Source organism: Tamandua tetradactyla, chromosome 5, assembly GCF_023851605.1.
Source record: "Tamandua tetradactyla isolate mTamTet1 chromosome 5, mTamTet1.pri, whole genome shotgun sequence".
Classification (NCBI taxonomy): Eukaryota; Metazoa; Chordata; class Mammalia; order Pilosa; family Myrmecophagidae; genus Tamandua; species Tamandua tetradactyla.
Window position 1 is genome coordinate 93,227,057 of NC_135331.1, and position 24,016 is coordinate 93,251,072.

The 24,016-nt window shown below is 37.9% G+C and overlaps 1 protein-coding gene across 5 annotated transcripts in view; it reads left to right on the top strand.

Annotated features, from left to right (window-relative positions):
* The first annotated feature begins 380 nt into the window (after nt 1-380).
* The window catches only part of KCTD20 (potassium channel tetramerization domain containing 20), a 30,765-nt gene continuing 7,129 nt past the window's right edge, over nt 381-24,016 (top strand). The window contains exons 1-6 of one of the 5 annotated variants that reach the window (XM_077161624.1): nt 428-508; nt 14,185-14,218; nt 16,889-17,094; nt 19,658-19,931; nt 22,824-22,926; nt 23,295-23,415. In XM_077161624.1, the coding sequence (XP_077017739.1) occupies nt 16,935-17,094; nt 19,658-19,931; nt 22,824-22,926; nt 23,295-23,415 (658 nt within the window). In that variant the 5' untranslated portion in view covers nt 428-508; nt 14,185-14,218; nt 16,889-16,934. Of the gene's footprint in view, nt 567-678; nt 698-14,184; nt 14,257-16,888; nt 17,095-19,657; nt 19,932-22,823; nt 22,927-23,294; nt 23,416-24,016 lie in introns of those variants that run through there. The other 4 variants (XM_077161623.1, XM_077161626.1, XM_077161627.1 and 1 more) reach the window with 4 other exon arrangements.

The following is a 24,016-nucleotide window of genomic DNA, read 5'->3' on the forward strand; positions in this document are numbered from 1 at the left end:
AAAGAAACTCTATTATTCTTATTGCCTTCCACCCCGCCCCACTCCCCACTCAGTGGCAGGGGCTGCACTTTTTTCTGTAAGCATTTAGCTGTTGTGGGGCTTCGAGAGCTTATTTTACAATTCAGACGACTACGAATTGTTTTCGTTTTTGAACCTTTAATAATTTAAAGAAGGTATACGCAGCTCAACAATCGACGCCACCCTAGCTGTGCGGGTGCGCGTCCTTCGGACGGTGGGGTTGGTTAGAAAAAGAAAGGAGACGTCCACCAGCTAGGCGGCCCGGAGGCGGCGCGCACTGGCACTCGCGGGAGCACCCGGAATCTTGCCTTCCCGGCGTGCCCCGCGCAGGAAGGGGACTCTTAAGGTGAACTACCGAATGACTCAGCCGAGTGCGCGCCGGACGGGGTGGGGGGCGCGCGCTGCTGCGGCAGCGACTTGCGGTACGGCCTGCGCGCGCCTGGCGGGTGGATTGCGGCCCCGAGCGCGAGAACGCGGCAGGAAGCGACGAGTAAGTGGCGGCGGTGGGACCGGTTCGGGCGCGGAGACCCGGCTGGGCGAGTTCAGCGGTGGGCTTGGTCCGGAGTTTTGCCTTTATGTCCCGAGTGGTGGTGGTGGTGGTGGTGATGGGGTCTCCTCGGGACGCCGCTTCGCGTGGCGGGGGTGGCCGCCTACGCGGCTCGGATCTCTGAACTGAAAGGTCGGGTGACTAAAGTTACCCCAGGAAAATTGTCGGCAAACACCGTGTTAATGGTTGTGGCGCCTGTTTTCGTGCCGAGAATGAATCTGTTAATTTGGGGCGCGGCATTGGGGGGGCGGGGGTGGGCGTCATGGCGAAAACGTAAACACAGTCGTGGAGGCAGCTAACGTATAACTCGAAATGTTTTCTGTCGGCGTTGGGTGTTTTTATCTAGCCAGAAGAGAAGTGACGAGAACCCGATAGTGTTAGTGACATAGCAATTGCAGACGCTTTTTTTTTTTAAAAACATCAAATCCTATTAAATTTTAAATATCGCTCAAGACTTTTCCCAAGTTTTTATTATGAAACATTTCAGGCATAAAGTTGAGGGTATAATAGCAACGCTTGCCATATTTGCTTTATTTTTCTAGCTATTTTGAAAATTTTCAAACATACAGAAAGTTTGAGAGAGTAGTATCATCAATTGAATTCGTTAAAAAAGCCGAATTTCCTCCCAAACTGTCAGGAGCAAAGAGTGCATTTTGCTGGGTCTTTTCACCCCTGCTTCAAAGTCTTCCTTCTCTGCCACCCACAAATTACTAGCTTTCATCAGTGGCGCTGCGTGCAAAAGAGCTGAGGAGAGCCTTAACTGGTAATTTTCTTTTAAATGAAACCTTACTTTTTATAGTAGACAGTGTCGCCAGGTTTACCAGTCCAGTTGGGCACTATCAGAAAACCTCCTCTGTTTTGGAGTTTGTGATTCTTTCTGAAAATCCGTGGGTTGAACCAGTTTATTTTTTTAAAAGAATCCAGCAGAACACATTAACAGGATAAACAAGACGGTGGAGGAACTGTTTAACCAGCTTCTGAAAATACATTTTCTGGGCCCTTTAACTGTGCCTCTGCTCTTTGTTAAACAACTAGCTGCAACTCTTACCTGAGAAATTGAGGGTTTTTTGATTTTTGATGATCCCCAAAGTGTTGCTATGGTATCAGTCAAATGTGATGAATCCCTCAGCCTTCCTCCCCAGCCCCCACTCCAATTCCCAGGCAGAAATTCTCCAGTGTAAGGTTGCTCTTTCAAATATCAGTGCCCTAGCATTACACAAGAAATTAGATTCTAGAAATTTTTGATAGGTCCAATGAGCCTGCACTTTAAGCAGGCATCCCCTTCCTTGGTCTGTCATTGGTGATCCAGGGACCACACTGAAACACATCACCATAGGGCTGGCCTGAGAGTCTTTGGTAAGCCTTATCTCTTTATTAATCTATTTCTGCTCTGCCTCCAACCAGTCATAGGCTAAGAAGCCTTCTGACTCTCTGAAAGGAAAAGTGAGAAAAGGTAGGGCTTTCTTGGACCCCAGCCACAGGGTAGAAAATGACTTTCATATTCTGGTGTAGCCTTGGGGTTTGGAGACAGACCCACACCTGATCAGGTTTTTTTCCTTCTTGGGACTGCTTCCAGTATCATAGAGCTTCCACAATGCCATTTGGACAAATCTACCCTCTTCCAACTCCCTCCTTTCCTTAGAACCAGGGCAGCCAAAGCCATCTAATTCCCCATGACCTTGAGCTCTCAAATTCCCTCTCTGATATGCAGCAATACCAGTACCATTTGTGAGAGCTTTCAGTTCAACAGGATGTTAATTCAGTCATCAAATATCCAAGTAATGACTATTATATGCAAGACCCTGTAGTAGAACATTTTAGTGACAACATTGCAACTACGGCAGAGTTGTATTCTAGCCCTTAAGACTAGAAATGAGGCTGGATAAACTCCACTGCTGCCAAGAGCTTTTTCTAGTTCTTATTTCCCCTTCAAATAGATGGGATGAGGTCAAAGTTAGGCCATATGTTTCTGACTTTTTTCTGGCTTTGGTGTCTGATTTTTCTTCCTAATCAGTCTTTTTCTGTTGAGTCACAAAATATGATGTCTTTCCTTCTATAACCCTGGGCTTCCTAATTGTATCCTCTGAAACCCAATATGAACTTGCCTGTTCCTCCTTGGCTTACTAGAGTAAAAAATTTAGGGAAATTCTTGGAATATTTAATGATTTCTTGTTGGAAGACCCAGTTTCATGGGAAAATGAGGCTTGGAGATATAAGGGAACCTATTACAAAGTTAATAGTGCAATTATCTAGTGCAATCCTCTCATCTTTCAGATAAAGAATCTGAGTGATTAAATAGCAGAATGATGACTTGTTTTCTTCCCACTAAATCATCTCAAGAAAAATGCTTCACTAAGTATAGAATTGCCATATGAACCAGCAATACTATTGCTAAGTATCTGTTCAGAGGACGTGAGGGCAGGGATACAAACGGACATTTACATGCCAATGTTTATAACAACATTATTTACAATTGCCAAGAGATGGAAACAGCCCAAATGTCCGTCAATAGACAAGTGGCTAAACAAGCTGTGGTATATATATATATACGATGGAATATTATGCAGCTGTAAGACAGAATAAAGTTATGAAGTATGTAACAACGTGGATGGACCTTGAGGACAGTATCCTGAGTGAGAATAGCCACAAACAAAAGTACAAATACTATATGGTCTCACTAATATGAACTAACATTAATGAATGAACTTGGAGAATTTCAACTAAGAACAGAAGTCATCAGGAGATAGAAATAGGGTAGATATTGGGTAATTGGAGCTGAAGGGATACAGATTGTGCAGCAGGACTAATTATAAAAATTCAGAAATGGATAGCATAATACTACCTGATGTTAGCACAATAATGTAAGTATACTGAATGGAGCTGAACATGAGAAGGATAGAGGGAGGAGGGCTGGGGGCACATATGAAACCAGAAGGAAAGATAGATGATAAAAGACGGAGATGGTATAATCTAGGAATGCTTAGAGTGTACAATGATAGTAACTAAATATGCAAATTTTTTTAAGTGGGAGGATTAATACTTCCTGAATTTAAACTTATTATAAAGCCACAGTGGTCAAAACAGCATACCGGCAAAAAGATAGAAGTATTAACCAATGGAATCGAATCCAGAGTGGAGAAACAGACCACCAAATCTATGGTTAACTATGATTAATATCTTGTAATATTTGATAAGGCCCACAAATCCTCTGGTCAGAAGGGAGAACTGGATATCAGTAGCCAAAACAATGAAAGAACACTCTCACCTTACAACCTATACAAAAATTAACTCAAAGTGGATCAAGCATCTGAATATAAGAACTTGCACTATAAAGCTTCTAGAAGAAGATGTAGGGAAGCATCTTCAAGACCTAGTAATAGGAGGTAGCTTCCTACACTTTACATCCAAAGCACAAGGCACAAAAGAAAAAAATGGATAAAGGGAAACTCCTCAAAATCAAATGCTTCTGCACCTCAAAAGACTTTGTCAAAAAATCAAGAGGCAGCCAACTGAATGGGAGAAAATATTTGGAAATCATACATTGGACAATGGTTTAAAATCCTGTATACATAAAGAAATCATACAACTCAACAAAAAAAGAACAAACAACCCAATTATAAAATAGGCTAAAGATATAAATAGGCATTTTTCTGAAGAGCAAATACAGATGGCTCAAAAGCATATGAAGAGATGCTAATTTTCACTGGCTATAAGGGAAATGCGAATCAAGACTACAGTGAGATACATTTCACACCAATAAGAATGGCTGCCATTAAACAGACAGGAAACTACAGATGTTGGAGAGGATGTGGAGAAATTCGGACACGTGCACTGCTGGAGGAAATATACAATAGTACAGCCACCGTGGAAGATGGTTTCTTGGTTCCTTAGTATACTAAATCTTGAATTGCCCTTCAACCCAACATAGCACTTCTTGGTATATATCCAGAAGAGCTGAAAGCAGTGATACAAACAGACATATACACACTGATGTTCATAGCAGCATTATTCACAATTGCCAAAAGATGGAAACAAACAAAATGCCCATCAACAGACAAGTGGATCTAGAAAATGTATATACAAATGATGAAATATCATGAAGCAGTAAAACAAAATGATGTTCTGAAGCACATGACAAGATGGATGAGCATTGAGGACATAATGCTTAGTGAAATAAGCTAGATATAAAAGTATAAAAATGATATGACTCAACATTTATGACCACGGTAAAGGTAAAATTGGAGGCTTGTAATACAGAATATAGGAGTCTTAGAGGTACATAGAAGCTAGATAGGGGTGAACAGTTAGCTAATGAGGTTGAACTCAAATGTAAAGAAATAGATAGACATAAAGGCAGTTCTCTTGTGGGTCTACAAGTAATATTACCATATTGAAGGTAAACATGATTGAAAGGGTTTGTGTAGACCTATGTGTCCCACTGATTAACACTAGAAATGTGAATAAGTTCTTGCAAGAACTACTTTAAAGTTATGATTTGTGTACAAAGACTGCTTAAATCCAGGATACAGAGGTAAACTGCTATTGCGTACTGTTTAACAGGAAAACGTCAGCAGTACCACAGCAACACCAGGGGTAAGTAATGGGGGTGGGACATAAGTTAAGGGGAAGTAATAGATCTCCTGTTTGGTGAGGGTGTGTTTATTGTTTATCTGTCTCTTGGGAACAATGAAATTTTCTAAAATTGCAAGTGTTGTTGGATTGTGAACTTTGGACATTATACTTGATGCCTAATGAATGCAGGTGGCTGAAGGATACCCTGGCTGAGAAGTAGATTAGTGAACGATGGTGTATACTTATGATCGACTGTTGTACAGCTACAAAAAGGAACAAAGTCATGAGGCATGCAAAGATGTGAATGAACCTGTGGGACATTTCATGAGGCAAAGAAGCCAGAAATGAAAAAACAATTATACTATGGTCTCCTTTAGAAGATGCTTATTAGAAAACAGGGGCCTAGATTGTAAGCTCTTATAACAGACACATTTAGTCCAGAGTGGTAATTTTGAAAGGTTATTTTATATATGTATAACCTGGTATTTAGAGATAAGAACAAAGCCAATCGAGTTGGGATTAAAGTAATTCAGAACACAGGATAAGGAAGACAGTGTCTATACTTCAGAACTGCACCTACTCTTTGAGAACAAAGAAGGAAAGTTTAATTTTGTCTGGAAGCTAAATTTTCTGTAGCATTTAATCTAACTCAACCTGTCTGGATGGCTCATTTGAACAATGGAAACACAGGGAGCCCAGAATAAGAATGAGGGCCTTGAATCCTGTATAGCTTAATGTAATACCTGGATAAATGCTAGGATATATTACATGGATAATAAAAAAGTATTGGCAAAATCCCTTGAGTGATGGGAGAAAAGAAATATGGAATTATTAAACTAAACTGGGGAAAAGCCTGATGCTGTCTCAAACATTAGGGATACCCAAATCAATAGACCAAACCCTTGATCTTGAGGCTTACTTTTGTGAAGCTTATGGATGAAAAAAAAAAAAAAAACTTGCATGTTGAAGAAAGAAAGAAAAATACTTCAAAGATGGAAAAGGCCCAGAGAAATTAAAGTAGATGCAGAACATGGAGAGACTTCCAGCAGTATTATCTGGAAAAATGGAAATTGAAGGAGAATTGAAGGAGAATATGATTCAACCGCATAAATCATGAAGAGTGAGAGTATTAAAATAAGAAAACCTTTAAAGCTTGAAATAACTAGTAAAAGGACAAACAGCAGATAGCTATTTTGTTATCCCAAAAGGTGTTATGAACTCAATATTTTAAAAAGAGTCAAGAAAATTTAGATAATACTTAGGGAAAATTTTACTAGATTTTAGATGCTTCAGCATTGTCCAGAATCATTTGAAGTTGGCGTCATAAATATACTGTTGTCCTTACCAAAGTTATTTGGTATCTCTGTGAAAACAGAATATAAGACTAGCGTAACTAATCTGATTCCATCCATATTATATTTCTTAAATTCTTATGAGAGATGAGATTTTTGAAATAGTACATGCATTTCTGGAATAGTAGGAAGAAGGAAGTATAGATGAAAGAAGAGAACTTTTTAATATTTTTTTTCTGGAGTGCCCCAATTAGACATGGTTGAATTGTTCTTGCATAGCCCTTAAAATTATAGAAATAGATATAGTACTAGTGAGGGCTTAATAATTCATGAGCATTATTATGTTCCAAACACTGCATTAAATACTTTTACAACTATTGTCCCTTTTAATTATCTCCATTTTTTCAGATGAGAATCGAAAACACAAGTCAAATAGCCCTCCCAGAGTCATACAGCTAGTAGATGATTGAGCCAGTGTTCAAACTAAATCTGACTTACTCCAAAGCCATTAAGATTCATGCTCGATAATGTTCTAGTTATAAATCATTGGGTAGTGGTTGTTAAGAATATGGACTTGGGAGCCAGTCTTGCCTGGGTTTAAATCGTGGTTCCTTCATTTACTAGCTTGAATAAAGTACTTAACTAGTTTCTGTCTCTAAAATAGAGATAAGTAATGGTACCTGTCACAGAGAGTTATTAGGATTGAGATAATTCATGTACAATGCTTATAACTGTGCCAGATGCATTGTAAATTCTCAGAAAATATTGGCTGTTATTACTTTTGAAATTCTATAATTTCATGATACTATTTTATTTAGATTCAAATTGTCCTTTCCACTGAGTTTGAAATACTGAGATTTTATGATAAATATAAAATCATATATGTATGATTTTTTTACTAGAATGGAGGCGTTAACTGATGTTTTAGAAAGCATTTGGGTATAGTGGAAAAGATCTGTGACCCAGACCAGAGGACGATTTGGTTTTAGTTATCTCTATTACTGCTAGCTCTGTTATCCTAGGCTTGAAATTTCTGTTTCATAGAGAACATTGTAAGAATCAGATGAAGTATGACAAATATGACTGAATTTTGAATTGCACATGCTATACAATGTAAAATACTACTATTCAATTATGGAGGAAAGTTACAATGAATTATTGTTAAGTAGATTATTAAAAGAAATTCTTCCTTAGAATAAAACAGTCCATATATGAAGATCACAGTCTATACCATAAAACCATCTAAGACTCCTTCCTGCATGTTTGTCTTAAATCTCTTTTTTGGTGAAGGAGGGTGTGGTAGTTAGATTCAGTTGTCAACTTGGCCAGGTGAAAGCACCTAGTTCTGTTGCTGTGGACATGAGCCAATGGTAGGTGAATCTCATCTGTTGCTAATTGCATCCGCAGTTGGCTAGGAGGCGTGTCTGCTGCAATGAGTGACGTTTAACTTAATTGGCTTGTGCTTAAATGAGAGAACGCAATGTAGCACAGTCTAGCAGCTCAGCGTTCCTCATCACAGCACTTGCAGCTCAGCCCAGGCCTTTGGAGAAGTCACCCCGGGGAAAGTTGTTGGAACCCAGGGGCCTGGAGAGAAGACCAGCAGAGACCATCCTGTGTCTTCCACGTAAGAAAAGAGCCTCAGTGGAAAGTTAGCTGCCTTTCCTCTGAAGAACCAACAAAATAAATCCCCTTTTATTAAAAGCCAATCCGTCTCTGGTGTGTTGCATTCCAGCAGCTAGCAAACTAGAACAGAGGGTAAAATTTAATTTTTGCAGTTATATCTAGTGAAGCAGTTAAATCTGAGTACTCCATTGCCCCTTTCATTGAGCCCTCTGTGCCATGAGGCTCAGGTAGTATACTTTTTCTTATACCTACTTACCTATCCTAACTTCTCCTGTTATTCTTCTTTCTTTTGAGTACCCTAAGAAGCAGATTTGCCTCTATATATGTCTATATATTTTTGTAAATGCTGAATTTAAGGCTATCACAACGACCCTGTTATCTTATTTAATAATCTTCTTCAGAAACTATATGTATTTAACTTAAATTCCCAGTTTGTCTGTTAAGCATATGCATCTTTTAGTCTAAGTGGAAAAATGTCAATCTCTTATATATTAATATATCATTTTACATTACTCTTGTGATCCTCCAATTAAGGGAGGATAATGATTAACATTTTCAATCTTTTTTTCTTTGCACTTATTTTAATCTGCTTTTTAAAAATTTAATATATTAATAGTTTGCTGTTTTAGTTAAGACTTCTTTTATTTTACTCATGTGATGAATTACATTAATTGATTTTGAAGGTTAAACTGACCTTTGTCATAATGCCATAATTTATTATCCTTTTTTATATATCTGGATTTGATGTTAAAATAATTTGCTTAGGATTTTTATGTTTATGTTCATGCTTATTGTAATTCTTTCTGGTAATATCCCTGTTGAGTACTGGACCAGTATACCAGCCTCAGAGAACTGGGAAATATTCCCTCTTTTTCTGTTCTCTGAAAGGGTTTGTATAGTTTGATATCATTTCTTCCCTAAATGAAAGAATTTGCTAGTCAAGCCTTTTGGTCCTGGCGTTTTCTTTATGGAAGGTTTTATTAGATATTAGGGGTTAAGGAAATTACCCACTGTCACACACCTAATGAATAGTGGAGCCAGGGTTCAAACCCAGTCATTCTGGCTTCAGTCTGTGCTCTTCACCATCATGCTATTCTACTTTTCCTTATGTCTCTGATCTACTTCATGATCTCTGTATAATTTTAAATTTTCAGAGTTTTAAACGTTTCACAGAGTTGGAGTTACCAGTCACTACTCAGCTGTGTGACAGTGGAAGATACCCATAACCTCTTCCATTATTTCTTCATCATATGAGGAAATAATATGATTTAACATCATTTCCTCGTATCCCCGTAAAATGGGGATAATAATGATACCTATCTCTTAGGGTTGTTTTGAGTATTTAATTAAGGAAATATTTATAAGGTATTTAGAACAATACATAGCGCATGATATGTGCTAAATCAATAAAGTTTAAGAATGAGCTTTGTTGAGGGTGCACGAGTGGTTCAGTGTTAGAGTGCTCACCTGCACTCTAACAACAGAGAACCTCTGCTGTTGTTCAGATGTGACCTCTCTCTCCAGCCAACACAACAGGCAAACTCACCACCCTCCCCCTGTGTGCGTGGGACGTAACTCCAGGGGTGTGGACCTTCCTGGCAACATGGGACAGAGATCCGGGACAGAGATCCTGGAATGAGCTGAGACTCAGCATCAAGGGATTGAGAAAACCTTCTCAACCAAAAGGGGGAAGAGTGAAATGAGACAAAATAAAGTGTCAGTGGCTGAGAGATTCCAGAGTCAAGAGGTTATCCTGGAGGTTATTCTTAGGCATCAAATAGATATCACCCTGTTAGTCAAGATGTAATGGAGAGGCTGGAGGGAACTTCCTGAAAATGTAGAGCTGTGTTCCAGTGGCCATGTTTCTTGAAGATGATTGTATAATGATACAGCTTTCACAATGTGACTGAGTGATTGTGAAAACCTTGTGTCTGATGCTCCTTTTATCTACCTTGTCAACAGATGAGTAGGAGATATGGAATAAAAATAAATAATAGGGGGAACAAATGTTAAAATAAATGTAGTTTGAAATGCTAGCGATCAATGAAAGGGAGGGATAAGGGGTATGGTATGTATGAATTTTTTTCAGTTTTCTTTTTATTTCTTTTTCTGAATAGATGCAAATGTTCCAAGAAATGATCATGATAATGAATATGCAACTATGTGATGATATTGTGAAATACTGATTATATATGTAGAATGGAATGATCAAAAGTTAAGAATGTTTGTGTTTAGTTTGGTGTTTTTTGTTTAAAAATAAATAATTTAAAAATAAATAAATGAGGGGGAACAAATGTTAAAACAAATTGAGTAGATTGAAATAGTATTGATCAAAGAAAGAGAGTAGTAAGGGATATAGGAAAAAAATAGGGAGAACAAAGGTTAAAATATATTACATGGATGGAAATATTAGTGATCAATGAGAGGACGGGGTAAGAGGTATGCAATGTATGAGTTTTTTTCTTTTTTCTTTTTATTTTTTTTTTCTGGAATGATACAGATGTTCTAAAAAATGATCATGGTGATAAATACACAACTCAAATAAGTGGGCAAAAGTTTGAACAGATGCTTCACAAAGGAAGCTATCCAGATAACCAATAAGCATATGAAAATATCCCTAATATCATTAGTCATCAGAAATGCATATTAACACCTCAATGAGGTAGCACTTCCCAGTGCCTAGAATGGCTGAAAAGGCTGTGGGGAACCAAATGCTGATGAGGAAATAGAACAACCCGAACTCTTACTATTGCTAGTGGGAGTATAAAATGATATAAAAACTATTTTAGAAATTCATTTGGCTCAGTCTCATAGAGTTAAATATACACCCATTCTATGATCCAGCTATTCTACTCTGAGATATTTAACCTGAGTAAAATCTCAGGTATTATTGGTAACTCAGAATTACCGAAAGACTTGTACAAGAATGTTCATGGGCTGTCTTACTCATATATCCAGAACTGGAAACAAACCAAATGCCCATCAACAGGAGAATGGATCAATATAATGTGGTATAATCTACTATGCTCTGGAATATAAAAGAGTGAACTGTTGATATTGGTAACAAGGTAGCTAAATCTCAAAAGCAAAACACTGAGCAAAAGAAACCAGACCCCAACGAGTGCACACTGGGTGATTCCACGGATATGAAATTCTAGAAACAAAACTAGTCTATGGCAAAAAAATAACAGTGGTTGACTCTGGTAAAGTGAGGATGATGGGAACTGAGAAGGGGGCACAAGTGAACTTTTGGAGTAATGGAAAGACTCTTATTTTGATAGAGGTGTGGTTATATCCATGTATACATTTATCAAAATATTTCAAACAGTAACACTTAAGATCTGTGGATTTCATTATATGCAAATTATACTTCAATTTTTAAAAAAGTAAGGGAGAAAGAAAAAGAAAAAAGCTCTCTGGTTTGAAGAGAAGGGAGAAGAGTGTGATCAGGGACAGTTACTGTAGCCTGTTGAGGTGTCTGTCACTGTGATTAACAGCAAACATCTCTCATATGACTTGTTCACTGGTCGTACTCTGAGTAACTGAATCCAGGCTGGATTGACTATAGGTTTCTGACCTGCTGTGACACCACCTTCCTGTGCTTTTACATAGAGTGGAGGCATGACCCTGAAATATGAAAAAGGACACTGCCTTTTTAAAACATCATACCCTATTCCATTAATACTCTAAAAGCATTATGCTTTTTAGATATGTCCATGTTGCTAAGTTTGATTGCCCCCATCTCTATCACAATTAGTTCGTTTTTTAATCTGAAGAGATCAGTGGCAGGATATTGAACTTAATGGAATATTAATCAGATAAATATCTTGTTTCTTTCAGAAATAATTGATGAGGGGAATTGAAAGCAAAAAGAAAATATGTAGATAAACTATGTAGATTTATTAGCAAAAGGTTATTTTGGATTCATACTCTGTATGATTATGGGAGAAATCAATGTCATTTTTTTTAGATGTAGGGAATATATGCAGATAATTCCACTATCAAAGGTTATATGTAAGTTTTCCAAGATGGGGAGATTATGATGCTAAATGCTTTTGCTGTTCCAGGAAAGCAAAATCAAGACTTGAGAAAATATGGGCCTTCCAGTTAGTTTTTCAGAAAACTAAGGACAGAATTGCAATATGACCTGGCAGTCCATCTACTAGGTCTATACCCAAAAGAACTGACAGCAAGGACTTGAACAAATATTTTCACACTGTTATGGCATTATTCACAATTACAAATAGATGGAAGCAAGCCAAGTGTCCATCAGCTGATGAATTAACAAAATGTGCTCTATATATAAAATGGGGTATTATTCAGCCACTGTGCTGGTTTGGAAGGATGTATGTCCCCTAGAAAAGCCATGTTTTAATATAAATCCCATTTCATAAAGGCAGAATAATCCCTATTCAGTACTGTATGTTTGAAACCATAATCAGATCATCTCCCTGGAGATGTGATTTAATCAAGAGTGCTTGTTAAGCTGGATTAGATGACGACATGTCTCCACCCATTTGGGTGGGACTTGATAAGTTTCTGGGGTCCTATAAAAGAGGAAACATTTTGGAGAATGAAGGAGATTCAGAGAGCAGAGCAGAATGACATAGCCTCGAGAAGCAGAGTCCATGATCCAGCAACCTTTGGAGATGAAGAAGGAAAATGCTTCCCAGGGAGCTTCATGAAACAGGAAGCCAGGAGAGAAAGCTAGCACTTGATGATGTGCTCACCATGTGCCCTTCCAGGCGAAGAGAGAAACCTTGAATGTGTTCACCATGTGCCTTCTCACTTGAGAGAGAGAAACCCTGAACTTCATTGGCCTTCTTGAACCACGGTATCTTTCTCTGGATGCCTTTGATTGGACATTTCTATAGACTTGTTTTAATTGGGACATTTTCTTGGCCTTAGAACTGTAAACTAGCAACTTATTAAATTCCCCTTTTTAAAAGCTATTCCATTTGTGGTAAATGGCGTTCCAGCAGCTAGCACACTAGAACAGCCACAAAAAGAAGTCCTCATAAACGGATGAACCTTAAAGACATTATGCTGAGTGAAATAAGCCAGACACAAAATGACAACTATTATAGGATCTCACTGATATGAAATAATTAGAATAAGTAAACTCATAGAATCTGGAATGTAAAGTTACTAAGAGCTGGGTTGGGGGGAAATGGGGAGTTAATGCTTTATATTTATAGATTTCTATTTAGGATGATTGTAAAGTTTTAGAAATGGATGTTGGTGATGGTAGCACAACATTGTGAGTGTAATTAACACCACTGAATCATATATGTGAGTCTGGTTAAAAGGAGAAATTAGGTCATAAATATGTTATTAGAATAAAAATTAAAAGGTAAAACATAGTATATAATACTGTGAACCCTATTGTAAGCGATGGACTAAAGTTAATAGTACAAGTATAAAAATGTCCTTTCATGAATTATAACAACTGTACCACATTAATGCAATAAATTTTTAAACTGGTTGACTGCTCTGGTGCATGTTGAAGAATTGGTGTCAGTCAGGTTTACTTTTAGGTTTATAGGTTTAAGAGATCTTCATTCTATCATTCTGGGATTGTAGAGGAATTAGAGTTTATAGGGGGCTTTGATAAATGCTGGCTTGAGTAACTTTTAAATTGTGTGTCATTAAATATAAATTCTGAGAGGATTAGAAAACAAGTTCTGAGGCCAAATCATTTGGGAAAACTGTAAACTAGGGGCCCTCTCTTGGAGTTTCATAGTACACTCTGGTCTTGTTCATTGCATGATTGTTTATCATTTTAAATTAGAAACAACTTAAATATTAGTTGATAGATGAGTGGAACCATAGAATACTAACCAGCAGTTAGAAAGGATGGAACTAGCTCTCAACATTGCACATGGATGGGTCTCAAAAACACTTAGAAGAACATTTTACAGAATGAGAGTCATGCACACAGTGTTTTATTTTTGTAAGTTTAAAAATGTTTACCAGAATATCTGTATGGGATAAATATATAAAGTCTGAAAGGATTCATGCCAAGCAAATAGTCATAGTCACTTGGAGAAGTGACTGGAATTGGGGATGATGATTAAAGGATCCTTTTCTGCCTTGTTTGTAATGTTTGAATTTTTTTTTTCTGGTTCATAGGTCAGGAATCGAACCCAGGTCTCCCTCATGGCAGGCAAGCATTCTACCACCGGACCTACTCATGCACCCATAGTAATGTTTAAATTTTTTAGAAGGGAATTTATTTATACAATATTTATAATAAAATTAATTAAATATAAAGTGCTTTGAAATGTACAGAAAGCTACTTTTTTTTTTTTTTTTTTGAAAGACAGAGAAGGAAGGAAGGATGGAAGGAAGGAAGGGAGGAAGAAAGGGAAACATCTTCTTATTTTATTATATTTTGTTTGTTTATTTGTTTTTTTTTTAACATGGGCTGGGGCCGGGAATCGAACCGGGGTCCTCCGGCATGGCAGGCAAGCACTCCTGCCCGCTGAGCCACCGCGGCCCGCCCAGAAAGCTACTTTTTTTTCTCTCTTTGGAGATTCCTACCCTGCTAAGTTCCAAAAAATATATTTACATTGCAAAAAATGAAGCAACTTAAAACTGATCTCTGGCAACTGGTAAAGTCAAACAGTTCTAAGTCAGACTTCCTTCAAGCCTGACTTAGAAGATGTCAAATCAAGAGTAATCAAACCCTGCAGCCCTTCTGTCCACAGCAGCTGCCCAACTACTCAAATCATTCCTGAAGTTTACCCCTACTTGGCACTTTCACTTTAGTAATTTCTATTTATTTATTCACTGTATGCAAGTTAAACTGAGTTTTGACCCCTGATCCTATAGACTAGGAAAGAAATATTTTCATTGTATTCCATTATAACAAAAGCAAAATAATGGCAGGCTTTTTGAAGTTTATTGTGTATTTGTCCAAGAGATCTTTTGGAGAGTTAACAAAGTGAAGGTTGAACTAGCATTGGTGAAATACAGCTAGGGTAAGAGTGGAGAAGAACAGGTTAAAACAGAGTGGAACATTATGGTTCAAAACCAGTTAAACTGGGTGCGTGGGTAGTTCAGTGGTAGAATGCTTGCCTGCCATGTGGGAGACCCGGGTTCGATTCCCTGCCTGTGCACCCCTCCCACCGCCTCCTGCTGCCAAAAAAAAACAAAAACAAAGAAGACTCTCTTTCTTGGTCATGCTTTTTCTCTTTCTTGGTAATGCTCTTTCCAATGCCATGGACCTTCTTTGTCCTGTTCTTTAGACATGATTTGACACCTTCTAAGTCAGACTTGAGGAAAGTGGTAGTTGTATTTGACTTTACCAGTTGCCAGATATTAGTTTTATGTTGCTGCATCTTTGCAATGTAAATGTATTTTATCTTTAGGAAAGGACAAGCCTGAAAAGGTATAGCCACATATCATGTTTTCTTTCAGAATATTCACTTTATTCCCTCAATTTAATGGCACACAATTTAAAAGTCACTCAAGCCAGCATTTACAAAGCCCCCTATAAACTCTTAATTCTTCCACAATCCCAGAATGATAGAATGAAGATCTCTTAACCTATAAACCTAAGAAGTAAGCTGACTGACACCAAATTCTTCAAGATGTACCAGAGCAGGCAGCCAGTTTAAAAAATTCAGGGTGGATATTTCACCAACTGAAAATCTCTCTTTAAAAGGATTTGTTCTCAAGCACACATGTTAATCCATCTTTTCAAAGTGGTCATTTTATATTTCATCTAAGTTAAAGCAGCTCAATAAAATAACTTTCTTATTCTTGAGTTCTCAACCAATCAATCAGCTTAATGCTCAAAAATACTCTAATACAGGTCATGAAGAGATTCAGAATGTGAGTCACATTACAAATGTTTATTGGCATGTCAGGAAATTCAGAGTATCAAAACAGGTCAAAAAAGGCCTTTGTGACCTTACTGCTTCCTAAAGGGGTGTAAGCATGCAATCCAAACATAAAAATTACTGGTGTTCTAGACAGTTCTTCCACCAGAACACCAAGTGGAAATTAGTATCGTATAAAATGTGAAAGTGCCAAGTAGGGGTGAACTTGAGAAATAATTTGAGGTGGTTGGGCAGCCACTGTGGATAGAAGAGTTTTAGGGCTTAATTACCCTAAAGAAACCATCACTGCTGCCTAATCGGTGAGTGCTTTGCACATAGACATCCCTCACCTTGTGTTCTTCCTGATATGATGTATTACTTAGGGGAAAGATGACGTGCCCAGCCTTACATAGTTACATCTTAGTGTGAGTTTGGTGTGGGGAGTTGGGAGTTGAGCATGAGTTCTGAAACTGAAAGAAAGAAAAAGGAATGTAAAATAACTTTAGCACTATGAGTCAAATTTTGCATTTTTAGTGCAGGTGACTGTTTTTAATTTCCAGACGCTTAATTGTTGCAGAAGTGTATGTATCAATTTTTAAAAACATACGGGCAGTCTTTTTTCCCCATCAGAATAATTGGACTCTCCGCCTCTTCCCACCCCCAGCTTGTATCTCTGTGGCATAAACACTACCAAACTATACCACCGTTTAATATGTAGAATTGATCATAAATGTAGCCACAGTCTGTGGATTTGATATCTGTTCATGGATAAAGCTTAAAATGGTTCCATGGTAACAAGTTTATCAATTTGCTTAGTAATTTGGTAAAGATCCCATTTAAATCAGCCCAGTTCCTCAATATAAACTTGCAAAAATGTTTCGATACCCATTTTTACTGAAATCAGGAATGAGAGCTGTCTTTGTCAGTTCTTGAGTTTGGTTTTCATGCCATGGAAGTCCTTAGAAACCTGTTTGGGAGAATTGTAAATCCTATATATTCCTATTTTCCAGGATTTATCTCTGATCGAGCAGACAGTTAAGGATACAGAGTCTAAGGATGAATGTTCACCATGGCAGTGATGGGGACAGGTTATTGAGGCAGGAGGCCAACTGCCTAGTGGATGATACCTCAGCTGCAGCCCAAGAAAAAGAAGGAAACAGCATGGCTTCAACTGGTCTTCAAAACCTTAATTATCCTCTAGGTCCCAGGAATGATGGTATGGTGATTAGACCTTCACTTAATTTGGGGGGCTTCTGACAGCTGAGCATCCTCTCTACCCTAAAGGCATGAATGTTTTAAAACTGAATAAAATATCCAGTTAATTGGCTTAGCTTGCACATTACAATTATATAAAGCTGACCTTCACAGAAAACCTCCACTTACTTAATCAGCCTAGCACATCTAACTTGGCAGTAATGATATAAGAAAAACAGCAACTTTTGCTTAATGGGTACAGAATTTCTGTGTGAGGTATAAGAAGTTGGGGTATTGGATATTGGTGATGTAGCACAATGTTGTAGATGTAATTACCACTGAATGGGAAATTTTGATAAGATCCTTAAACTTCTTAAACCCTGCTTCCCTAATGTGGAAAACAGGGGCAATGATATTCTTCCTACCTCACAAAGCTGATTGATTAATGGATTTTACCAGATATGAAATCTCTTGATAAACTGTTAGCTTCTTTTTAACTTTTACTAGAAACATTAGCAACAATAATAATAGCAGCTACCATTATTAAGCCTTACGGTGCTAGGAACTTTAAACACAGATCAAGGTTGGTGAATTGTGGCCCATAGGTCAAATCTGGCCTACCTCCTTTAAAAGTTTTTTTTTGGCATGGGCAGGACCGGGGAAGCGAACCTCGGTCTCCAGCATGGCAGGCGAAAATTCTCCCACTGAGCCGCTATGGCCCACCCCTGCCTGTTTTTATAAATACAGTTTTATTGGATCATATCTGTGCCCATTTGTTTACATTGGCTACTTTGTGGCTACAATGGTGGAGTTGAGTTGAAGCAGCAGAGGCTGTATGACCTGCAAAGGCTAAAATATTAACTTTCCAGCCTTTGATAGAAAAAGTTTGCCTATTATTATCTTCATCCTACAGATGAGGAAATTGAAGACTTAGAAAAGCATATATATATATATATATATATATATATATATGATATAATTTGTTCTCAGGTTCATACTGCTAGGGTATAGAAACTGTGATTTGAACCTGTGTCTTTCTGGCCAAACTGTGCTATTATTATTTTATATATAATGGAGAAACAGAGTTTGACTGCCACTCTGCCCTATACCACTAGGGAGAACCTGTGTGATGAGACTCTTCTGCTCCTCCTCCATTTTAGCAGGGTAGAACCTAAGGCACCCTTCAGGCATCAACCTAATTTTATTATGCTTCTTTCTTTGGGGAGAAATCAAACATTCTAAAGACCAAATTAGTAATTGTGGCACCTACTTCCATTTTTAAGACCAGCACTTCACGGGTAAAAGCCTCAGCAATAGGAAGTATTTCTTGCTACAAGTTTGCCCATGGATTACATAGAAATTTATAATCACGTTCCTAAATAATCGTTGCAGATTTAAAATACATGAGGTGGGGAGTGAGGCAATCCTTTGTATCTATAACATTTTATTTCAAAAAGAATGATTTGAAGAAAACATTTTAAAATGTTTAAGCTTGCCCAATCTAGGTGATGGTATGTTTGCATATTATATTAACCCTGTGCCTCTCTAAATTTTCATTGATTCTTTTTAACATTAGAAGAAGCCTCTGTAATCCTTTTGTAAATATTTGCCCCTTATTGTCGTCTATGTACATCCAGATTTCATACATTTAGTTTTAAGCCTGTTTTCTATCATGTGATAACATACAGTTGTAAGTGTTCTCATATCTTTTATTTCATTCAGTCGATGGTCAAAACAACCCCGTGAGGTAAGTGGAGTGAACATTACTATCCTCATTTTATAGATGATGAACCAGATTCAGAAAAATTAAATAGCTTGCTTAAAATAGCTTTTTTAGTTATTACTGAGGTAAAAACTGAGATTCCATGAGTGAATACTAATCCAGGGCCATTTTGCATTGAACATTAATACTGAGAGCAAGGCCTGCCTATTCTAAAAATGGTGTAGTTGCTGTTAGTGAACTGGATTCTCCTGTGCATAATGAGAAAGCACTTTTCTGTGAATTTCTAGGAAAAGTGATGTATCAAACAACTAAGAGACTATCATTATCCTTTCTGGAGAATAAAATTCAGAAACATTTTTGGAGAATGTGGAAATTAATAGTTTTGGCACCCAGAGGTAGCAGCCTCCTTAAATAAAACATGGGAAGTTTTATTTAGAAAGAAAAGTTAAAACAGAAGTAAAAATTGCTTCTGTAGAACGAGACTGGAGTAGGGATGTGGCAGGGGATTGCTGGTTTTCAGTATAAACTTTTTACTGTTTCATTTTTTTATAAAAACATATATATAGTTTTCTTTAAAATTTTAAAATCATTTTATTTTCAAGTATGAGCATTCCTATCTTCATGCCCCTCTGCACCCATCTTCCGACCCCAACACATGGGAAAAAGCTTAGGGAGATCTAATCTGTGAGTCTTTAGTTTTGTTTTTGTTTTTTTACTTGCTTTAGGCAAAAAAGTTTTGCCTGTGAACATCTATGAGCTTGTTTTGGGAGGGTTAAATTTTTTTTCCTTTTAAAACAAAACCGTTTTTCCCCAAGGTTTTTTCCTCTCAAGTTCTTTTGGTTTGTTTGTTGTGATCTTTTAGACCTTTCACTTGACTATGCCTCTCAGCCAGCAAATCTCCAGTTCCCTCACATAATGCCACTTCCTGAAGACATCAAAGGCTCTTGCTTCCAAACTGGGAATAAACGGAACCATGAACCCTTTATTGCTCCAGAACGATTTGGAAACAGCAGTGTGAGCTTTGGCAGTAACTCCCATTCTCAGGCGCCAGAGAAAGTGACACTTCTTGTAGATGGCACACGTTTTGTTGTGAATCCACAAATTTTCACTGCTCATCCGGATACCATGTTGGGAAGGTAATTGATACTTTCCTTCCAAATTCATACTATTCTCTAGACTTAGTACAAGGAAGTACTGTTTATCTTAGATTAGATATGAGAACAGAAAGCACTGCACTGCTTGTTTTTCTACCTTCATAACTGTAAGAAAGGGAGGACAAACTGGTAAAACCCTTAAGTGTGTTTGTGGATTTATTTATCTTTTTATATATCTTGTACTAATTTTCTTTAGAAAGCCAATATAGTGAAATGAGTCTCCACAAAAGGAAATAAAGTTCAGTTAGAACTATGGAAAATAACCTGTTGATTCTCATTCCCTATTCTTCTATATAATCCATCTAAAACAAAAGTCAGATATTTAATTCTTTTTAGCCACAATTTGTATAACCTCACAAAAGTAATGCTTTCTGAGTTCCAGAGGTGAAAGATGCTAGGATAAGGTGAGACCTCCAAGTCATGTTGTTTTCTTCCTTTTAACAAAAAATAGAATTACACAAATGTCCCACATGACACAGGAACAGAGCCATTTTACTGAAAAGCATTTTGCCTATCATCTGTTGCCAGTTATGCTTGGCAATAGGAATATTATTCTGTCATCTTCTCATGCCTCTATCGCTGTTCACATTTTTGAAACTGAATCTTCATACTTGGCTGTTTCATTGCTTCATGATTGCTATCTTTATTTCTCATGTTCCATTCTTTGTGCTGCTTCATTCAGCCTCTATCTTTATCCTCCTCTTACCACCTTCAGCCCTTAGCCTTTTAGGGTTAGGGTTTAGGAAACAGAGCCTGCTAAGGAGGGACACTGTCCAGGAATTATTCTTGGAGCCTTGGGTTGGGAGTTGGGATATCTATTTCTAGACGTGAGGAAGAGCAAAGGAGGATAAGACTAAAAATAATAGTAATAATAAAGTGTATGTACATGTACACACATACATATATTTGGTTTTTGAGGATTTTTGTGCACTTAGAAGTAGACTTTATTTTATTTAAAGTTCTACCCTCACTTAGGACTTTTAACTAATTTGAACTCAGAAATCAGAATGGATGACACTCAATTGCTGTGAATTCTGGGCTAAATGGATCCGGCTATTTTGTGAATATGCACACACAAATTCATAATGAACCGATTTTAAGCACAACCAAACCTATATATTTCTCAAATATCTGAATTAAGATGAAACCAGAACATTAAAACATTTTCCAAACTGGCCCTATATTTCATCAGATTTGACTTCTTTCCCCAGTCTGGGTACGACTATTGTATACCACTCCCTCCTCCACCTTCCCCCCCAAAAAAGCATTCCTGGCTTTTTGAGGTACATTGCCATTGAAAGTAGTGATTAAGAGAAGAAAGGCAAGCATCTCCTGGATAACAGATTCGTGGGTTCTTTGGATCTACGAATGGGTTGTCATCTGAAGAGCAGAATTTGGTTCTTTATTTAGGTGGTTGGTTCATTCAGCTGAGGAGACCAAGGTCACAAATTCTGTGTGTTATTTAGGTTTGTTCTGTCCTGTAGCTACATAGTATGTTTGTAAACCTAGCTGGTGAACTTACAAATGTGGGCCACGAGTCAAAAGGGGCATAAGCTGAGAGAATGTGGATGGACTGATGCAAATCCATGCCACTACTTGATAAACAACCATGAGCTAAATCCTGATGATACATAGAAAGGATTATATTTATGGCATGTTGTTCATTATTCTGATTCCCAGCTGTCTCAGCTAGACTTCATCCAAAGCAGAGTGTTCCAGAAACATACCAGCATTCTTTGAAGACAACCTTTATCAGGATGGATTTCTTATGCATGGTGCAGTGATTTGGAAGTATGTGATACAGGAATCCAAAGAGTCCTGTATCCAAAGGATGGAGGAGAGATCCAAAGGACCTCAGAAAGGCAGCCAGTTCAGGATGGAGGATAATAGTTTTCAGTAGTGAACAGGGCTTGCCAATGGGTTAAGGAAGGAAATGGCAGTGAAAACTGATTGATAAATCAAATCAGGCAGGCTGAAGATACCTCACTGCCCTCCCTGTTCTTTGTGCTGAGCTTCCCCTTCCACGGTTCATACGTAGACGTACAACAGGAGTAGAAGTCATGTGGCCAGTTGACTGGAGAGGATCTGAGAGAAAGGAGGAATAATGGGAAGAAGTAAATAAGAAAAGCAAGGCTTCTTCCATGTGCTTACGTGACATCTGAGTTCATTAGAGAACAGGCCTGTTTCTCTGAAATAGTCAAACTGCTGGTCAGTCTAATACCTACCCACCTTTTCCATTTGACCTGAAATTCTCATCATTAGAATTACTCCTTGGTTAAATAAGGGCATTTTTTCCCCAGGTCTCTATTATTGAAATATACCAGAAAAGGGAAAGCATTTAACATATCTGCACCTGTTAATACAGATTCATCTATCACATTAGATGTTGCAAACAAAACTCAGAACTATTGAGGAATGGTAGACTGGACAGTTAAATGTTCATGGAGGAGGGGAAAAGGACAGGAAAGGTCATGAGCATGAGACGTTATCATTCCAGGCTGTCATGATGTTCAGCTAGGTTCCTAGGCAGAGGGAAGAATATGAAAAGCAACTGTCACAGAGTTCAGAGATTTCCACGGCTAATTTTGCAGTTTCTGCTATACTGCATTTGCTGTCAAAGAAACTCACTGCAGGTGAACCTTGAGAACTTAGGTGCTTCATCCCTCCTCACACACAAATGCTTTAAGCAATTGCTAACTTCTTTTCTTGTCTGAAGGGAGCTTTCTCAAGACTTTACATCCATAGGGATTGGGTCCCAGCGCTTCTTTTAACTTAAACTGTAAAAGAATGAAATGGAATCTTCCAGAATGAGATGATGAAGAGAGAAGTCTCTTCTGCTGGAGAAGGTAACATTGTTGCCTGGGTGTCTTTCAGGATGTTTGGACCAGGAAGGGAATACAATTTCACACGACCCAATGAGAAAGGAGAGTACGAGATTGCTGAAGGAATCAGTGCAACTGTTTTTCGCACAGTGCTGGTGTGTGTTTTTTTTTAACCTTCTTTTCCCCAGGGGAATTCATGGACAGCAGCCTGGAAAATCCCATCAAACTATGTTATTGACTTTAAGGTTCCTGGTTTCCAGTTGTTGCCTTACCCTTTGTATTTTCTATTCCTGGAACCTTTTAAGTCTTTCTTGCTTCTGTGACTTCCATTAGATGTCAAGTTCTGGGTTCTGATTAAATATGTCAGGATAGCCAGGAATCTCTTTGCCATCTAATGAATCGACTAATTTGGTGATAATTCCAGCAACCCATCACTTTAACAGAATCAGGAGAGATTAGGGTAGAAGAAGTACTTTTCCTTCATGTTCTTTGCCTACATTCTTTCTTCCTAATCTATATACAGGATTACTACAAAACTGGTATCATCAATTGTCCTGATGGCATCTCTATTCCAGACCTTAGAGATACATGCGATTATCTCTGCATTAACTTTGACTTCAACACTATTCGATGTCAAGATCTGAGTAAGTACAGGCGTTGCCAGCTGCATTTACTTTGGTTTTGCTTGGAATTGATTGGCTGATATTTTCTGTTATTGAACAGAAGGAATTTCAAATGTGGGTTGAAATTCACTTGCAAAGGCAAAGTTGTGATACTAAGTCACTCATTCCCTCCTTGCTACACAGTACTGTGAGGAATTAGAGTAAGCAGAGGAAAGCAGGTGGTGGGTCTCTAATTCAAGCCTGACCATTAAGGCACCAGGCTAGCTGCTTGCCCTCACAGGACCGTGGTGTCTCTACTATTTAACAAATAATGACACTGAATCTAAAAAATGAGAACAGGCTCACTAATAAAGTCAAACAGCATAAATTGGAAGGTTCTTTACTGTTATTTTTATCATTAGTGTTGTTTGCTGAGTACTTTCTAGTTGTGCACTCACTTAAATCTTGTAACAGTTAACCCTGAAAGTTGGGTAATAATCTCATTTAAGAAATGAGAAGACTGAGAAAATAGCTTGCTCAAGGTTCTAAGCGTTAAAGCTGGGAGTAGAACCTAGATTGTCTGACTACAAATTCCATGCTCTAACCACTGCTTAGGCTTCCTGAAATTATTTTTAAAAATCAT